Raw genomic sequence first — 17370 nt, 5'->3', positions numbered from 1 at the left:
GTCCTGTGCATATTGGGCTGAGAAGGAATTCCAGCCTCTGTGGGGTATTTAGAGGGCATCGTGTGACAGGTATAGTTTCCCCAGTCTTGCGAGTGTTTTTCTTACCACAGAGCCTCATAAGTGAAGAGCACTGTTGAGTATTAGCATCCCTGAACTGGCAGCAAACTGCTCAGAAATTCAGGTAGGGCCACAGTCCTTTCTAGAACAGGTACCTTGCAGGGGTGTGTGTCAGGGGGGAGACGGCAACTCAGAGGTGCAAAAATATTGTCCTTGTTAACTGCCATTCTAGAAGGGACAAACTAAGCTGCAAAGAGGAAATGAGGAAGGAAGGCAGAAGGCCACAGGTGTCCCTCCATGACCTACTCATCTTGAAGATTTCCCATGACTTCAGCAAGTTTCTACCTCCTTGAGGTCTATTCTGAGTACATTCCTTCCTATACTGTAATCATAAGCAATTGTTTGGGCTTCTTGTCTTGGTAGAGTTTCAGAATGCTCTAATTGTGGGGAACTGGCCAATTCTTTCTGCATCTTCAGTGAAAAAGAAAGAAAAAGAAAAAAACTTGCCATGCCCATTTTCCTGCTGGGAAAACTAGATTTCTTCCAAGTTCTCTTAATGGCAGATTGGGGACTGGGGTGCAGACTTAAATGCCTGAGTACTTTCCGTGGGTTGCAGATCTTGCAGCATCCTGCCTGGACACCAGGAAGAAGGAATAATGATAAGGAATTGTCGTGGCCATTACCTTTCTTTCTTGGTTATGTCCTGAGCCCTGCTGGAGTCCAAACAGACAGCGCCAAACCCCTCCCACTGCCCACCAAGGAGTGAGTGTGTGCCCACGCAAGCCCCACATGGGCATACTCACAGGATGCCAGTGCGCACTGCTGTGGTCCTGGGGAGGGTGTGAGCAGGGGGCAGGCTTCAACTCCCTTTGGAGTCCAGCCTTCCAAAGAGGAAAGTCTCCTAGTGTCGCTCAGGAGAGTGGAGCCAATGCGTGCCTTGGAGGAGGTCTGCTTTGAGCCCTGTGCAGATTGGTGCTGATGATTCTTACCAGTTGTGTGTATGTGCAAGAAAAAAAAAAAAAATACCAGAGACGCTGCCTGCCTGCTCCCATCTCTAGCGCGCTCTCTCTTCTGCTCTCTCCCTCCCTTTGCAAACATTGGATTTAAACCTGCTCAGAATTCAGCACAGAGGAAGGCAGCAGCGGTAGCAGCAGCAGAAGCAGGAGCAAGCCCGACAGCCCAGAGCACCACAGCGTCGAGATGTACCATCCCGCCTACTGGATCGTCTTCTCTGCCACAACTGCCCTGCTCTTCATCCCAGGTACCCGAGAAGGGTGTTTTCTCTTTCTGGGTGATTGTGCAATGCAAGGGCAGAAGAGGAAGGAGGAAGAGGGAGAGGCAAGGAGGAAGGGAGGAAGAGAGGGAGTGTGAGAGGCATGTGAGCGAACTAGGTAGGCTTGCTGTGCACACACACGCACACACAAACACACACACATACACATTCGCTCACTCAATGGCTCACAAGCACGCAGATGCTCGCAGCACGGGATTTGCTCTCTATTCCGGGGAATTGGTGAGCTGGGTTCGAGATCCGCACTGTGCTGTGAGGTACTGCTGTTTCTGTGAAAGGTACCCACTGGCATTAACCAGTTGTGTTCCTGGGGGTAAGAGGAGAGGGGTTTAAACTCCTAGGCACAAATCCTTCTTGTACCTCTGTTGGGACCTGCAAGGAGGGACGGGGTACTCTTATCTCTCTCTCTAACCTATTCATTCCCTCTCTGTTTCTGAATCCGTGTAGATCTCTGCATCTCCTTCTTTCTGTATGTTTTCTCTCTGTCTCTTTTCTCTCTTTTCCTTATGATCTCCCCTCTTTCCTACTCCCCCTCCCTCTGAAACCTTCTCCCTTGTACTCTGACTTCAGCTCTTTCCTCTCCCCATCCTTTCTCCTTCACTCATGAATTTGCTAAATTGCATTTCTTGTCTGAACAGTCTTTCACCCTCCTGTCATCCTTTCTTTATCCTTCCACCAAATGGGCAGATCATGCCTTTAAAATTCAGAATCCTCTCAGTTTCTCCTTCCTACTCTTCATATCAGAAATGTGAATTTCCCTTGATAGAATTTGCAATGTGCAAACTGAGGGAAGATTGGTCTGGGAATCTGGATTCACCTGATACCCCTCAGCATCTTCTCTACCTTATCTAATGATTTAAATGCGATGCTACCTCACACAGCAGTTACCTGTTTAGGGAAACCAAATCTGCAGTGATACAGGTAACACTGCAACCCTATCGAAATAAGCTTGGTAGAAGCCTTGCAAAATCCAACATGTCTTAATAGATTTGGTAATTGCAAAAGAGTCCTTTGCAGGCAGACAACTGAATGCCCGCAGGCGTCTTTCAAACAATGCTGAAGGGGCTAGGTTATGCTTGCCACGATTTTAGGCAGCATCAAAGGGTTGGTGGAGTTTCCATACTAAACCCCAGCCCAGGCAGGATTTCTTTCTTTCTTCCCTTTTCTTTTCTTTCCCTGCAAATCAAGATAGATATATTGGGTAAAGCATTAGCTTAGACCTAAATTCCCATACATATATACATAGATATGAATGCTAAGATTCTGAAATCTTGCATCTGATTCCATAAGTAATAGACATTTTACATTATTATATTCAGAACCCCTTGGAAAGGTTTTTTTTTTTAATTTGTTTTTTAAAAACATAATTCCCTAAGTATTTCTAAGCCACAAAAAGTGAGATTAGGAAATAATGGAAGTTTATTCGGGAGAAAGAAAAGTGAACCAAATTTAATAAAGAAACCCAGTTTTGTCATTTAAAAAGTTTTAAATTTTTTTGAAATTTTAAAATATTTTCCCAACTAAATTTTTAAAATTTTGGTTTGTACTTTTACAAACAGAAATGGGCTCTGAATAACCCTATTTCTGGATATTTGCTTTAAGGTGATAAGTTTCCAGTTGGGAGTGGTGTTTTTCTTCTTCCCAATTCCAGAACTGTGGTTGGGGTTTAGAGCCAGGACCTGCAGGGGACTGGGCTGATGGGGAAGGCAAGCCCGTCAGCACTCAGTACCTGCAGGAGCCTGGTAGAGGGAGCCAGGTAGGTGCTCTGGGACCACTATGAGAAGACAAACTTTCCTGTATGACAGTTCCTGGGGTCCTCCTTGCTCCTGGTTGATTCCCCTCCTCCCTCTGTGCTGGAGCAAAGATCAAGACCTCGGCCCCAGGGGAATCCTAGCAGTGTATATGCGCCCCTCATGGCAAAACCCAGAACATTACACTTCCAATAGGGAAGGGGAATGAGACCCTGTCGTCTGAGGCTGCATTGCAGTGCACTCTGAAGGAGTCAGGAACGAGGGTGAAACCTCCTCTAGGGGCCCCCTGACACCCTAAAACACAGCTCCTCTGCATTGGTCAGAGCAGGCAGAGCTTGCCTGCAGGAGAAGCATTCATACCCAAAGCAGCTGCTGAAAGGGGAGTGAACCTCCGCCTCCTGAGTCCCTGAGCATGGGGTTGAGGATGATAAGCAAGCAGTCTCCCAGTCTCTCACAGACGTCAGTCTGGGGTCCTACTTTGCTCTTGGTCTGCTGCCTCCTCTGAATGCTGCCCTTTATGCCAATTGTGCTAGGAACCTAAATAGTGAGATAGTGCAAGGAGGAAAAGTTGGCGTCAGAAGGTGTAAGTGGAGTGAAGGAAAATGACATACACGGAAGGAATCCTGTGGAACGGAACCTAGCTGCAGCCAAAGTTCTGAGGCTCTGCCAGGGTTTCCTTGTGACTTCTCCTTTGTTACTTTTACTTCATTAAGTATGTCTTCAGGTCCATCCCCCTCCTTTGTTTCCCCATGAGGTTAATAGCAGCCTGTTAGCCATTTACTTTCCTTGCATCTAAAGACAGAGGGTAATGTAATAATGAAGCCCTGACCCATTTGGACTTCTACACCATTCATTGTGCAGTCTTTTATTTCTTGGTCAAACATGTTTCTATCCCAGAATAATTTTAAGGTTAATGCTGTTGCCACCAGATACCTTCCAGGGAGAGAATGATGGACTCGAATTACTTTTCTAGGCAGAATCTCTAGGATGGGAAGACAGTTGTAAGTGGACACTGTGTTGAGCCCACATCTAAGACAGGGCACAGGGTCATGGTTGACACTTTAATTGTAATGCTTGGGACACAGTCTCTAGGCTCCCAGGGTGGGGGTGAGCTTATCCCAGGTAGGAAGAGAAATAAGGGCCTGTCTTGGGACCCTTTGTGAACTTTAGTTTAAGAGCTTTGTGGAAAGGGGGAGGATGGGGAAGCACAAAGTGAATGCTACTGGACATTTGCATCAAAATCACTTGGAGGGAGGGGGTCTGATTAAAATGCAAAGTTCCTCTATCTTAGGCACAAAGCATTTATAAATAACAAACATCCCTTCCTTTAATGCCTTCTATACTACTTTGTCTGTAGTTTAAAACCTGTGTTCATGGCTTGAAGCATTTGAGTTGGGATCCATTTTCTCTTCTCCCTGTTTTTTTTTTCTTTTTCTTTTTCTGTTTTCATTTTTCTCCCTTTAGTTCTGAAAAATGGCACCATGATCATGGGGTAGGATGAATGGGGAAGGGTGAAATTTGTGTTGCTATGTTAAGCAGCCAAGGCTCAGCTCTGGAAACACAACAGGGGACAAAGACTGGTCAGGGGATGAGCTGGCTGATGGAAGGATTAGACTTATAACTCTGAAGGCTGCTTTTCTCCAGTTAAGATCTTTGCCTCATGTTCCCTTCTTCTCAGCCCATCCTGCTTGGGTCTGAGCTTGTGTCCTGTGCTCAGAGCAGGGAAGTTGATGTGAAGAATTCCCTCCCCAGCTGCCCTGTCTGAATTGAACAGGCTCCTCATACACAGATCTGTGAGCCCAGATTCCCAGCCTGGTCTCCCTGAATCTTAAATACTGGATCTTAAACAGGCTTATATCGTGTCAGAAAGTCCTGAGATTGGATTAAAAATCCCCTTAGGTTTAGGATTCTTCCTTCCCCAGTATACACTTTCCTACATCTTCCTTCCTTTGGAAAGAGCCCTGGATCTAGGGCTTTAGTGGGTGAGATCTGGAGGGAGGGCTTTATAACCAAGTTTTCAGGAATTCCTTTCCCACTTCTTGCACCCTATGTAGAGAAACCTATAAAAATGCTCTACAGGAGGGTTCAAACGGGAGAATCTAAGCCCTAGATTTACTGACAAAGTGATAGGAACAAGGACCAGCCATCTGATTTTGAATAAGACTTCAGCATCCTTTTGCCAATCATAGATTCATGTCCATCTCCCCAAGCTGTCCTGTGGCCCTCATCCCTTATAATGATTGACATGTTAATAAGGTCAGGACCACATCCTGTTGGCATTCAGCACTGGCCCAGTGGCAACAGCAGACATGGAGACAGAGACAGGTGTCAAGGGCTTTTTCATTAGCCTGAAGCTGGGCAGCATTACTCAACCTGAGATTAATCCAAGATGCTGACTGTCTTAAGATTCTCCTGTGTTACTTCAGTCCTGTCTGCCTTTGTGCTTTCTCTCATTCCCTGCCACATTCCTCTAGCCTAGAACATTACAGAAGGAGGTTCCTTAAGCAGGCACCACCTTAATGTGCTTCTTGTCTAGCAGCCTTGGGCCTGGGTCCCCCACATGGGACAGAGATCTGTCAGGATTTCCCATGAGCAAGGCCTCCACCCAAGCCTCTGAGTAGGCTGAAAGCAAAGAAGTGAGACTCTGATTAGCAGCACTTCGAGATTCATTTGGTTGGATCAAGACATTCTCTGACCCTCAGTTTGCCTGTCTATAGAGTGGGGATCCAATTACTTGCACTTCGCATTTCCAACCATAGCCAAAAACCTAGGTTAGATAGTAAAAAGGTGAACACTCATGCATTTTTATCCTTAAAAAAAAAAAATCATGTTGGTCTCCTACTAATAGGACAAGAGAGAAGAATGCTCATAAGCAGAAGCTCAGAACAGAACATTCCTCATTGTTGAAAGAGGAAGAAAAGGTAGAATCATCCTGACTCATTTATGTCTTCACCATAGTAGTGAAAATTAGCAAAATTCAGTCTTACCCATCTGTTTATTCTTTAAGACTTTAAATAGGTTCTGGCTAAACAAAATGAATTAATTAAGATATTCTGCTTCAAAATCATAAATCAAACAAAAATTATTTACCTTTTTCCTTCCTTTTGACTTCTAATGAAATGCACATGCAGACTTTGAGATTTTTGAATTTTGATTGTTTTGCGGGAAAAACTATGGCAGCAGACATAGCACCTTTGGTCTCCTAAAACATTGCTTTGCTGTATTTTTGGTGGTGTGTTAAGTATATGGACTTGTACATCAGCCTTGGACAGTTGAGATTTTAGAAGCCTCTTCCCAGCTTCATGTGCCTGTGCATATCGTCATGCATAAAGGCAGCTTATGGGCTATGGCTTTCCTGACCTGGCTTACTGGTTAGGGGGGCCATCAGCCTGCAGCCCTGTCTGCAGATGGATGGCTGCCATCCGCCTGCAGCTGCCTGAGGCTGGGAAGAAGAGAGATGGAAGCAAACCTCTCTTCCTGTCAGTGAACTCAAGTGTCAGCCCACAGATGGCCCCTGGCTGCTGACAAGTCAGGCTGTCAGTAGCAGTGGATGTTAGCACCTCTGGTTCTTGACTGGCACCTTCCAGATATGGAGTTTGGGCAGGCTGAAATCATCTTGGGGCAGCTCTGCTCTGCTCTCCTACTCCTGGCCCTGAGGATACTTCTCCCTTCTGTGGGTAGGAGAACAAAATTTAGAATTTGTTCCTTATCTCTAAAGCCTTGGTTGCCTTTGCCTGGATGAGGAAGACAGTAAAAGGGCCCAGATATAGTTGCAGTCACTAGATTGATAGATACACCATTCATTCCAGTTGGGTAAGGGTTGGGGTTAGAATGGTATTTGCAAGGCTCAGTTAAAGAATACAAGTAGTTCTGAGAATGAAAGAGAAAAATACGAAACCAGAGATGAACTTGAAGGCAAATGCAGTTAACCATTGCCTTCTTGTGGGGGCATAAATATACATTCCTTCCTCTTATCCTCATTATCCCTCTGATAATCATAGATCCATGCTCTTTCCCACATGCATGTACACATACATAGACACAGATATAAATGCAGGCACACACTTGCAAGCCAGAGGTTAGCTGTTCTTAAAATCACACACAGCCCTCAGATCATTATGGAAAGCAAGCCCTTTTCTTTTTGCCTTCTGTCTCTGCCCGTCCCAAACTCCCAACTGTTACCTCCAACCTTGGTATTCTCCCTGTTGGCACATATGGCAGAAGCCTGTGCTAGACAATGCTGTACTTGTGATTGCTTCCTCTTAGCAATGTAAGAACTCCCTGCATGTCCACCCATTCTACTGTGCACCCCAGAGTCAGTGGGTGCTAGAGACAGAGCTTGTACTCATCTCCCAGTACATCCCTCACCCACCTATGCCCCTTGGTGCTGAGAGGCTAGGGACTGCCTTGCAGCCACTAGACTAAATTAAATGTTTGCCAAATGCTCTGAGACACCCCTGAGCAAGGTGCTGGGTAAGTGCTGGGTAAGAGCATTATCATTATAATGCAGGCACATTCCCTTTAATGAGCAGCAATGCTGTGCTGAGAGACCCCTGGAAAGGCTAAGATGAATCAATGCATCAGGACACAGGCCATTGATTAGAAAGGCTGTTTGCATGTTTGTGGGAAATGATAAATGACAAATTGGATTGGCCACTAAAATCCAACCTGGAGGAAACCAGAATATTTGGTACTTGAAGGAATAGAGTCTCTGAATGGTCATTCTTAAACCTTTATTCCTGGGGAATTTACAAATGCTGTTTTGCCACACTTGAGAGTCTGCTAATGGTTCTTCTAAGCATAGCAACAGTCTAATGCTTTATGATCCACCTGGAAAATTTATCTTTGGTCTCCTTTGTTTCTCACCAAGAAACTGTGAGACTCAACCAATTCCAATCTAATCTTTGCTTTGCTTAAAACCTTCTTCTACAGACTTCCAGTTGAGTTTAGAATAAAAGTCAAAATACTTAACAAGATCCACAAGATCTCCTTCCCATCTAGCTTCATCCTGAGCTCTTCACCCCTTCCAGCTCATGGCTTTGTTTTTTTTTTTTTGTTGTTGTTGGTTTTTTTTGACAATCTCACTTCTTTAGCAAGTCATGTTTTTCTGTCAGATTACTTGAGCTTAAAAATTCTGATTGTCTTAATTTTTATGGCTAAACATTCTTTCCATCCTTCAGAAGTTGTCTTAAATATTGCTTTCCCAAGAGAACATTTTTGATGCTTTAAAGTAGAATTGACCTCCTTATTTATTATGCAAGTCCTTAGAATAGGCTTTTCCCCCCTAATACTGTGAATTCATATATATTTCAAAGTAGTTCTTTTTTATTTTTTTATTTTTATCTCTTTATTCCCTCTATCGTCATGCATAAAGACGGAAACTGCATCCATTTTGTTCTCCAATATATCCTTGGTGCCTAAGAGCACACTCTCCCATCCAGCTGGAATGCAGATGAAGAGAGTTTGGCAGAGAATAAGCCCTCATGAAGTATTGTTAAATGAATGAGTGAATGAATGAATGTGTCACCAGCCAAGGTCACACTACTAAGTGTCAGCTTATTCTGCTCTATGCTTCTGCTCCATCCCACTGAATCCTCAAAAGTGTCTGGGGCCCTGGGGCCCGCCACCCTGCAGATTACCCATCTGCAGAGGCATGGGGACGGGATTTGCTAATGGGAGATGAAAATGTGTGGTGAATGCTTAGAATGATTATTCATTCCAGAGTTCATGCTTGTCAATAAACACCAGCTCTGAACTCCCAACCAAACACATGTACAGCAGCTCAGAGCTGGAGCTGCATAGTTTTGGATCTCACATCACATGTTGCAACAGACACGCCTGAGAGTGAGAGTTGTTCTGTAAACACAGATGTGGGCCCTAATGTGGGCTATTGGTTTAATGCAAACTCAAATTCTCAGCACATTTAATCAGGGAGTCTGTTAAATTGTCCCCCAATTATTTGAAATTTAGAGTCATGCTCACAGAGCCAACAAGAAGTGTTCCTAAAAAGTAAAATGTTGGGTTAGGGATGGGAAAATACAAGTAATGCACATGTGACTCACCCAAGGCCAACTGATATTTGAATGGGTTGATGTCGATATGGAAAGATAGGGGCTCAGCAAATCAGAGGAAATACAAAAAGGACTATATCATTTTTTGTACTTTGCCAAAGCCTAGTATGCTTGAGAGTTGTTCGTCATAACTGTGGGACTCCAAATAACAGAGATCTTGCTTTATTCATCTCTGAATGCTCTATAGTACCAAGTACATTCATTTATTTCACATGTTATTTATTGAGTGATTACTATATGACAAATGCTATACTAGGCACTGGAAACGCAATTCCTGAACTAAAATTTTTATGGTCTCTGCTGCTGTGAAGTTTGCAGTCTAGTGGGAGAGACAGACATGCATCATACAAACACCTATTTGGTTGTGAAATTACAATTGGAATACGGTAATAGATGGGGAGGTGTGTGGTTTTATGATTGCCTACAAAGAGGGCTGGATCCTGCCTCAGAGGCCAGGAATACTTCCTTGTGCAAGTGGCAACTGAGTGGAGACATGAGAAATGAGAAAGAAATGATCCAGGTGCAAGGAGGAAGGCAAGCGTGATCAGGACATGCAGGGGTTCTACAGCAGGAAATATAAGAGCACACTCTCCCATCCAGCTGGAATGCAGATGAAGAGAGTTTGGTACATGATGAGGCTGGCAGGCTGGGAAGAGTCAGAAGATGGAGACAGATTTTGGAGGTTATGTTAATTATTTTGGCCTTTATTGTTTAAATGATAGAATACCATTGAGGTGATTCCTGTGCTGGAGATGTGGATCATAGTTAACATTTTGGAATCTCATTCTGGTTGCAGTTTGCATAATGGGTTAGAGGTGAACAAACCAGAAAGGAGTGAGATGAGAGGCCACTGCAGTGGTTCACATGGGAAATGGTAGTGTCTTGGATCTTGGAAAGTGGCAGTTAGAATAAAGGAAACTAATGAACTTGGGAGTCCTTAAAGGAAATCAAAGATGTATTGCAGAAGCTGCAGAAGCTGAAATCAAAAAGTATACCCATTATTCACTCACTAACACTGAAAATAAAAGTTGTCCCATGGTAAACACTGACAGTCTTTGGGGGAGTGTTGAGAAGATTCTGAAATTCCTGCATGTAAGCCTCCTCTTTCAGTTTAGTGTCATTTTGCCCTGGAACAAGGAATAGATTGCTTTTGGAATTCCCACCCTTTCCTAAAGTCTCACAATCTCAGTCCCTTAACTGGAGTCCTCTCAGGATCTAATGTAGGAGCTTGAAATTGCATCACTCAACTTCTCTATCCATCAAAAAGTTGATGAAGAGCCCAGTTGTATGATTTGCTGAATTCTGCCTTCAGTTGCTTCATTCTGGAAAAAGCTTTGGGTTGAACCCTCAAATGATTTGTGGGTACCAAAAATGCTACCATTTCACAAACCTTATCATATTGATACTAAAACGTTAAGTTCCCCTGAAGCCCATGATCTAGATCCTGCTAAGCACAGGGTGAAATCTATGGCTTCCTGCAAACATTTTAGAATCACCATAATTAATTTAGGAGTCCTTGGAATTGAGAGCATCCTTGGGAATTGTCTAGACTATTCATTTCCTTTTACAGATGAGGCATAGAGGCCAAGGGTGCCTGAATATCTTCTCTAAAGTCACATGGTCTCATCCTGGCTGAGCCCATTCTTTAATATAGGTCTTCTCAAAACCTGCATGGGGTCATTTCAACATGATAGCAAAGGGCTGAGCTGAACTTTGCCTCTTAGTCTGACAACCTGCTGGAAAATCAACCTAAAACCTTGGCCACTAATTTATCTTTCTGATTCTCTCTCAGTTTAGTGCACAGGGTAACTCAATGGGTAAAAACCCCGGCTTTACTGTCTGGAATCAAAAAGCAAGGCAGAAGCCTTGTTCCTTTCAGCAGCATATTCATACTTTGAATGACTTTTGTAACTGAGATGGGAGACTTCTAGAAATATATTTTTCCTTGTTAGGAGGAAGAATATGCTCAGGGTAGTATAATATCAAATATGAGGTATGTGTCAACCTGACATGTATCAGGTCAAACTATTGGTCTACACACTGTGATAGATACCTGCTTTTATCATCATTATGCCATTAAAACATTTGTTTTTAAATATCTATTTGAACTTGGCTCTGTCCTAAGCCAAGAGAAAATTCATACTGAGACTCTAATGATTCATGGTCAAATAGTATATGCTTTACATTTATGTGTATAGCAACTATGACATATACTGACAAGTGAGAGAGCAGAAAGAGATAAGTCTTCTGACCTCCCAACTCCTACCACCACTACCACTACTTTCACAATTGACATCATAGAAATGGGCACAATCAAAATGATTGCTGCAAATAATTTTAGACAAATGCAGAACGAGAAGGATGTGATTGGATGGTAAGACACGTGATTGGATGGTAAGAGTGCTGAAGCATAGCAGTGGTGAGGCCAAGTACCTGGAGAGACATTCCCATTCCTAGAACTATAGGCCTGAGGAAGTCTTTGCCTTCTCTGAACAAGCCAACTTGATTCTTATGAACAGCCCAGTGCCAAGGAATTTCCTGTACTCTTCAAAGACAGGAGAATGTTGGAAGAAGAGGATATGGCAGATGGAAATAGCCCATCAGTCTACAGGATCCAAGAGAAGCTGGAGTTTCCTTGGGAGTCCCCTGGCTTTATCCCATGGAGAGAAGAGTTCCCAGTCTTACTTGGCACTGGGATAGATGCCTCTTTGGGTGAAGCCCAGAAGAGAAGGGATGATGAAAACTACTATCAAGATTTTGCATCTTTTCCTGATGGGTCCCCCACAGTCTTGGGAATATAGGAACACTAATAGCTGCCACCAGCTTAGCCTTATGATATCCATGAAGATTGGGCTGCTTCTGATGACCCAGATGACTCTTTCTTCCTGTCTTCCATTAATTAATTAATTTATACTGCAGACTGATCTTGGGTGTACTTTATGACTGAGCTACATCTCCAGTTCTTTTTATTTTTGTGACAAAGTTTCACTTGACTATCCTCCAGATTGTCCTCCAACTTGTAATCCTCCTGCCTCAGACTCCCTAATTGCTAGGAGTAAAGGTGTGGGCCACCACACCCAGTCTAAATTGTTCATTTTTAGAGCAAATCACTCCCCTTCTGTGACCACCTTTCGGAAGCATGGACAATAGTGAGGCCACAATATGGCCTTGGGTTTTGAGTCTGTACTTGTAAACCCAGTGGTTTGGGGCAAGCAGTTTATTTCTCTAAGACTCTTAATTCTCTCTTTAAAATAGGGTGAAAAAAGATTATTTCACCTACTTCTCAGGGTGGTCCAAAGGTCACCAGACAAGAACAAAAATACATACTGTCTCTGAAGTGCTGTGTAGTTCCAGGTTGACAGGCCATGCATCTCTTAGGCTATATTTGTCCTGGTATTTTTCTTTTCTTTCTTTGTTACTTTCTTTCTTTCTATATATGGTGGGTTATGGTTGTAATTAGCAGTGGAGCACATCTTAAAGTGCCTATAACTTCCATTTTGACACAGGAGGTATATTTGAGGAGACTTCTGCATTCATTTCCCCAGGTGTGAAGCAGTATTTGGTTTGCTTGGAGAGCACTAGAAAGTGGTTTCTGTGTTTCTAGCTGAGCTACTTTGTCCCTGGCAAAGAGTGTGGATTCTCCCACTTGGGTTGTGATGACAGGGGTCTGGAATGCATTAAGGAAGAGTCCCAGTGTGGAACCTAAAGTCAGGTCTGGGATGATGACAACTGTCTCCTGTGATTGGTGTCATTAATAAAAATAGAATTTCAAGATGTAGTGCATTGATAGAAAGGATACTTTGGGGAAAAATGGGGTTCTCTTTGGCTTCTCTGAACACATGTTAGATAAGGGCTTGGTTAGTTTCTCCCCACATGGGTGACTGGTAAATTCCTAGGAATTATAGTCTTCCTTGTAGGGAAGCCATATAGATTCTTGGGCCCCCCCACATCCTTCCAGCTTATGCTGGGTTGAGTCCAGAATGAGAGCCATTGATTCAATGGTGTTCTTGGGAGGGCAAAGGGGTCACCTACTTGTCTTATACCCTGCCCTAATTCAAAAAGCTCAACTTCTTTGTAGCAGCAGAAAAAGACTTGGCAAAGAGTAGAGACGATAAGCTGATGTACAGTTCTGTAAAGGGCCCTTGAGACCAAGTCTTCTGAGTATCTGGACCTTATTCACACACCAGGTTTTGTCTAGGGTCAGATAGTAAACTACTGCAGCTCTCCTTGAAATTGGTAAATTTGTTCTGTGTTGTATTTTAATTTCTACAAAGGTCACTAGGTCTAGCTTTGGGTGGGCAGAATCTCAGAGGTGTAAGGTTGCCCCTCTGTCTTTGGCTTTGGATGGCTTACTCCCTAGCTTGTAAGTCCCCAGCCCTGGCTCTTATCCAGGGGCAGCAGAAGTTGTGTCAGTGTGGTCAAGTTTATAGAAACAGCGGATGCTACTTTGGAAGTCCATATGACAGCACAGAGTATGGCTGATTGAAGTCAGTTTTGTCTAGCAGGCACATCTGCCTGTAGATTAGAAGTGCAGAGAAACCACTGACATTTCTACTCTGTTAGTCTTCTTGAAACACCAATGGAGTCTGTGCCCAGGAAGGCAAAAGAGCTTTGCGTAACAAAATCATATTTTATTCTGTGGTTCAAGAGCAGAAGCACTGAGTGAGGGTTGAGGAGGATAGAGGACGCTGGAGAAATCTGAGAAGATTCATTATAGTTTCTTCCCTGCCAAAGCATCGTGTTCTCTATTCTTCTTTATTTTAAATTCTTGTGACTATTTTTTTTTCTGCTACTTTTTGGTGCTGACATCTGGGAATAAAGGGGCCATGATAGATTTTTCAGTAAAGAAAAAGCCCTTTAATTTACCTTGTCCTTCTGTTATTGTTCCCAGATGCCGGCTGTATGACTTGCTTCACCACCAGGAGATCTCTCACTTAGACCTGTGGTTGGACTTTATTTTGCACAATTAAATTAATATGTAAGAAATATCTTAATTACTTTCTTGAGATTGCTTGAAGGCTCTTTTTGTATTTCACTGAACATTTGGTGGTGGATGGCAGAGTCAGTGTGAAGCCAGAAAACAAAGGCTAGAATCAGAAAGAAAGTTAAAGAGAAAGAAGAACTAGGAATGTCCAGAAGGAAAAAGCAGGTTAAATATTCATTTTTCAAAGGACTTGGGATCAAAAGTGTTTCAAATTTAAAAAAAAAATTGGGGGGGCATTTGCATACATATAATTAGATTTTATGGAGATAGAACCCAAATCTAAATAGAATTCATTTATGTTTCTTATATACCGTCCTCAATAGTCTGAAGGTAATTTTATACAGTATTTTTAGTGCACCTGCATTTTGACTGAGGCCTGTCACATGAGGTCAGGTTTGGAATTTTCTACTTGAAGTATCACATCAGCACTCAGGAAGTTTTGAATTTTGGAGAATTTCAGGCTTTGGATTTTTGGATTATGGATGGTTTACCTGCATAAAGAAAGATAAAGGTGAAGCACTAGGTCACCAAATAAGACGGCTGCAGGGACTAAGATGGCAGTAGATGAGTCAGCAAGGAGAGCTGACAGAATCTTGGAGGAGAAAACCTGAGCCCTAAGGGGTTTCCCTCACAGTGCATAGTCTCTCCTGTATTGAGGTGGCATGTGGGTTTTATCAGCCATCACCCAGAGGGGCAAACACCCCTGTGAGCAAGCCGATGCTTAAGGTATTAAAACATAAGCTGTAGCAACTCAGATAACATAAAAATCCTGAGGGTTGAGCACAGATTCCCTGGGTGTGTTCAATAGCTGCCCACCTTCCATCTTTGAAGACCATCAACCTGGCTATACATACACACACACACACACACCACCACCACCACCACCACTTATATGTTCATACACACAAAAATACATACAGTACACATACACACACCCCACCACTCAGACACACACACCTCCCTATATACATAGTACATATATACACTTTTCCCACCCAGCCAATACACTCACACACACCCATACACACAGTATACATATACATACACACCACCAACCACATACCCACACATATATACCCATACACATATCACCCATATAGCCACACACACAAACCACCCACATTTCCACAACCTCACACTCATACACACAATATGCACATACACAACTACACACCCAGCTATAATACACTCATATACACACACCACCACCACCCAACCACACATATACATAGATACACATAGTACATACACATATATAAACCCCACCCATGCACCTATCCACATCACACAAATATATACACACCCATATATACATCACCCACATATCTATATACACATCACCCACTCACAGATCCATATTACAGAATCCACCAGTCATCCACACACATGCATGTACACACCCACACAAACAGCGTTCACCCATCCACACACATACACATACCACCCACGTACACATACATCATCCACTCACACACAAGAACCTATTCACCCATCCATACACCATCTACTCATACATACATACACCTAGCACCTACTCATACACACACATGCACATCATTTATACACTGCCCCCATCCACATACCTATCTACACCCATCCTCATCTACACCCAGACACAAACCAACCATTTATCCATCCATATAGACATTCACACTCATATGCACACCACCTACTCATAGACACACACATACACATTCATACAGACATGCCCCACCCTCCCTCTACACTTGTACACTTATCAGCCATTTATACGTCCTCCCATATAAACACACATACATACATCACCCACCCACAAATACACACACATTACCCTGCACACCCATATACATACACATACCACTCATGTATAGCCTTCCTGCCCCACAGCCTTACACATATACACACCACCCATGCACACACATGCACACATAACATATACAGATACACGCCCCTACATACCTTGCTCCTCTTGCTAACCATTTTGGCTAGCACAGGGCCTTCTGAAGGCTATCTTTTGGTAATATCATAAGCATAGATGTCATGGGCTACATAGTGCAGAAGAAAGTATTGCTTGATGAACATTCCTCCAGCCTCAGGATGGCAGAAATAGAAGGGGACTTAAGGGTCCTTGGGTCTTCCTTACTCATTTTTGGTGGGTAATGTTCACCCAGGTGGACATCCTTGATTGCCCTCTCTCTGTATATGGCTGTGGCCAGAGATACCCTTTAAAGAGCTGCAGTAGTTATTCACTTACTCAGTTTGGCTTAGGAGATTCCTTTAGTCATCTTCTTCCTGCTCCCAAAATACCTCTTTTTGCCTGGGTTCTGACCCTGTTTAGTTTCATTGCCTAGCTATCACAACCTTATTTGGACCCTGACACTGATGGCGTTTCTCAGAGGTTTCCACAGCTCTAATTAGTATCCTTTCCCCAACACAATGCTCCTCAATTACTCCCTGGTCCATGTTCCATGCTGTGGTTTCTGTTGTATAATCCAGACTCCTTTAGGCCCCCTCTCCCAGACTTCACCTGCTCTTTCTCACCACAGCAGCTCCACTCTCACTAGCTTTATGTCATTCTTCTTCAAAGAAAACGAAGACCCACTGTAGTATAAGTGGTCTCTCAAATTTTTTTTATGAACTCTTATATTTTTACAATTAAACATTGTAAGCATGTACATACAATATGTATTTACTTATGTGTAAATGATATATGTATATATCACTACATGTATATAATGAGAAAAAGTATAAGATAAAAATAGGAATTCTAATATCCCTTCCTTTCACATCAATATAACACTCAGAGCAGCCCTGGGGACAAGCACCACTTTGAGACCACTGCACTAAATCATGCCACGTGTTTCGGACTACAGTCAAGACAGAAATGTCAAATCATCCTTGGCAAGATGCTCCTAATGGCTCAGCTCTGAGTGCTTCCCTCTGGGACTGAGCACGATGATGTGTCCTTGGACACAAATCACTCTGGATATTGGTACAATACAGTTGGTATGGCAGACCCCATCTTGGAGCAGCTGTAATGTTCTTCAACAACACTACCTTTGTGGTAAAAATGGGTAACACATCAGTGGATACAGACCAGCATCCAGAATAGTCCCTCATGAAGAAGAAGAAGAAGGAGAAGGAGGAGGAGGAGGAGGAGGAGGAGGAGGAGGAGGAGGAGGAGGAGGAGGAGGAGAAGGAGAAGAGAAGAAGAGAGAGAGTGAGAGAGTGAGAGTG

General features: G+C 43.2%; 1 protein-coding gene across 3 annotated transcripts in view; it reads left to right on the top strand.

Annotated features, from left to right (window-relative positions):
• The first annotated feature begins 825 nt into the window (after window positions 1–825).
• Window positions 826–17370, top strand: part of Opcml (opioid binding protein/cell adhesion molecule like) — a 1142904-nt gene continuing 1126359 nt past the window's right edge. The window contains exon 1 of one of the 3 annotated variants that reach the window (XM_015499064.2): window positions 826–1318. In XM_015499064.2, the coding sequence (XP_015354550.1) occupies window positions 1258–1318 (61 nt within the window). In that variant the 5' untranslated portion in view covers window positions 826–1257. The remainder of the gene's footprint in view (window positions 1319–17370) is intronic. The other 2 variants (XM_015499063.2, XM_048796129.1) reach the window with 2 other exon arrangements.

The sequence above is a fragment of the Marmota marmota genome, unplaced genomic scaffold, assembly GCF_001458135.2.
Source record: "Marmota marmota marmota unplaced genomic scaffold, marMar, whole genome shotgun sequence".
Lineage (NCBI taxonomy): Eukaryota > Metazoa > Chordata > Mammalia > Rodentia > Sciuridae > Marmota > Marmota marmota.
This window is presented reverse-complemented; position numbering and strand designations above follow the sequence as displayed.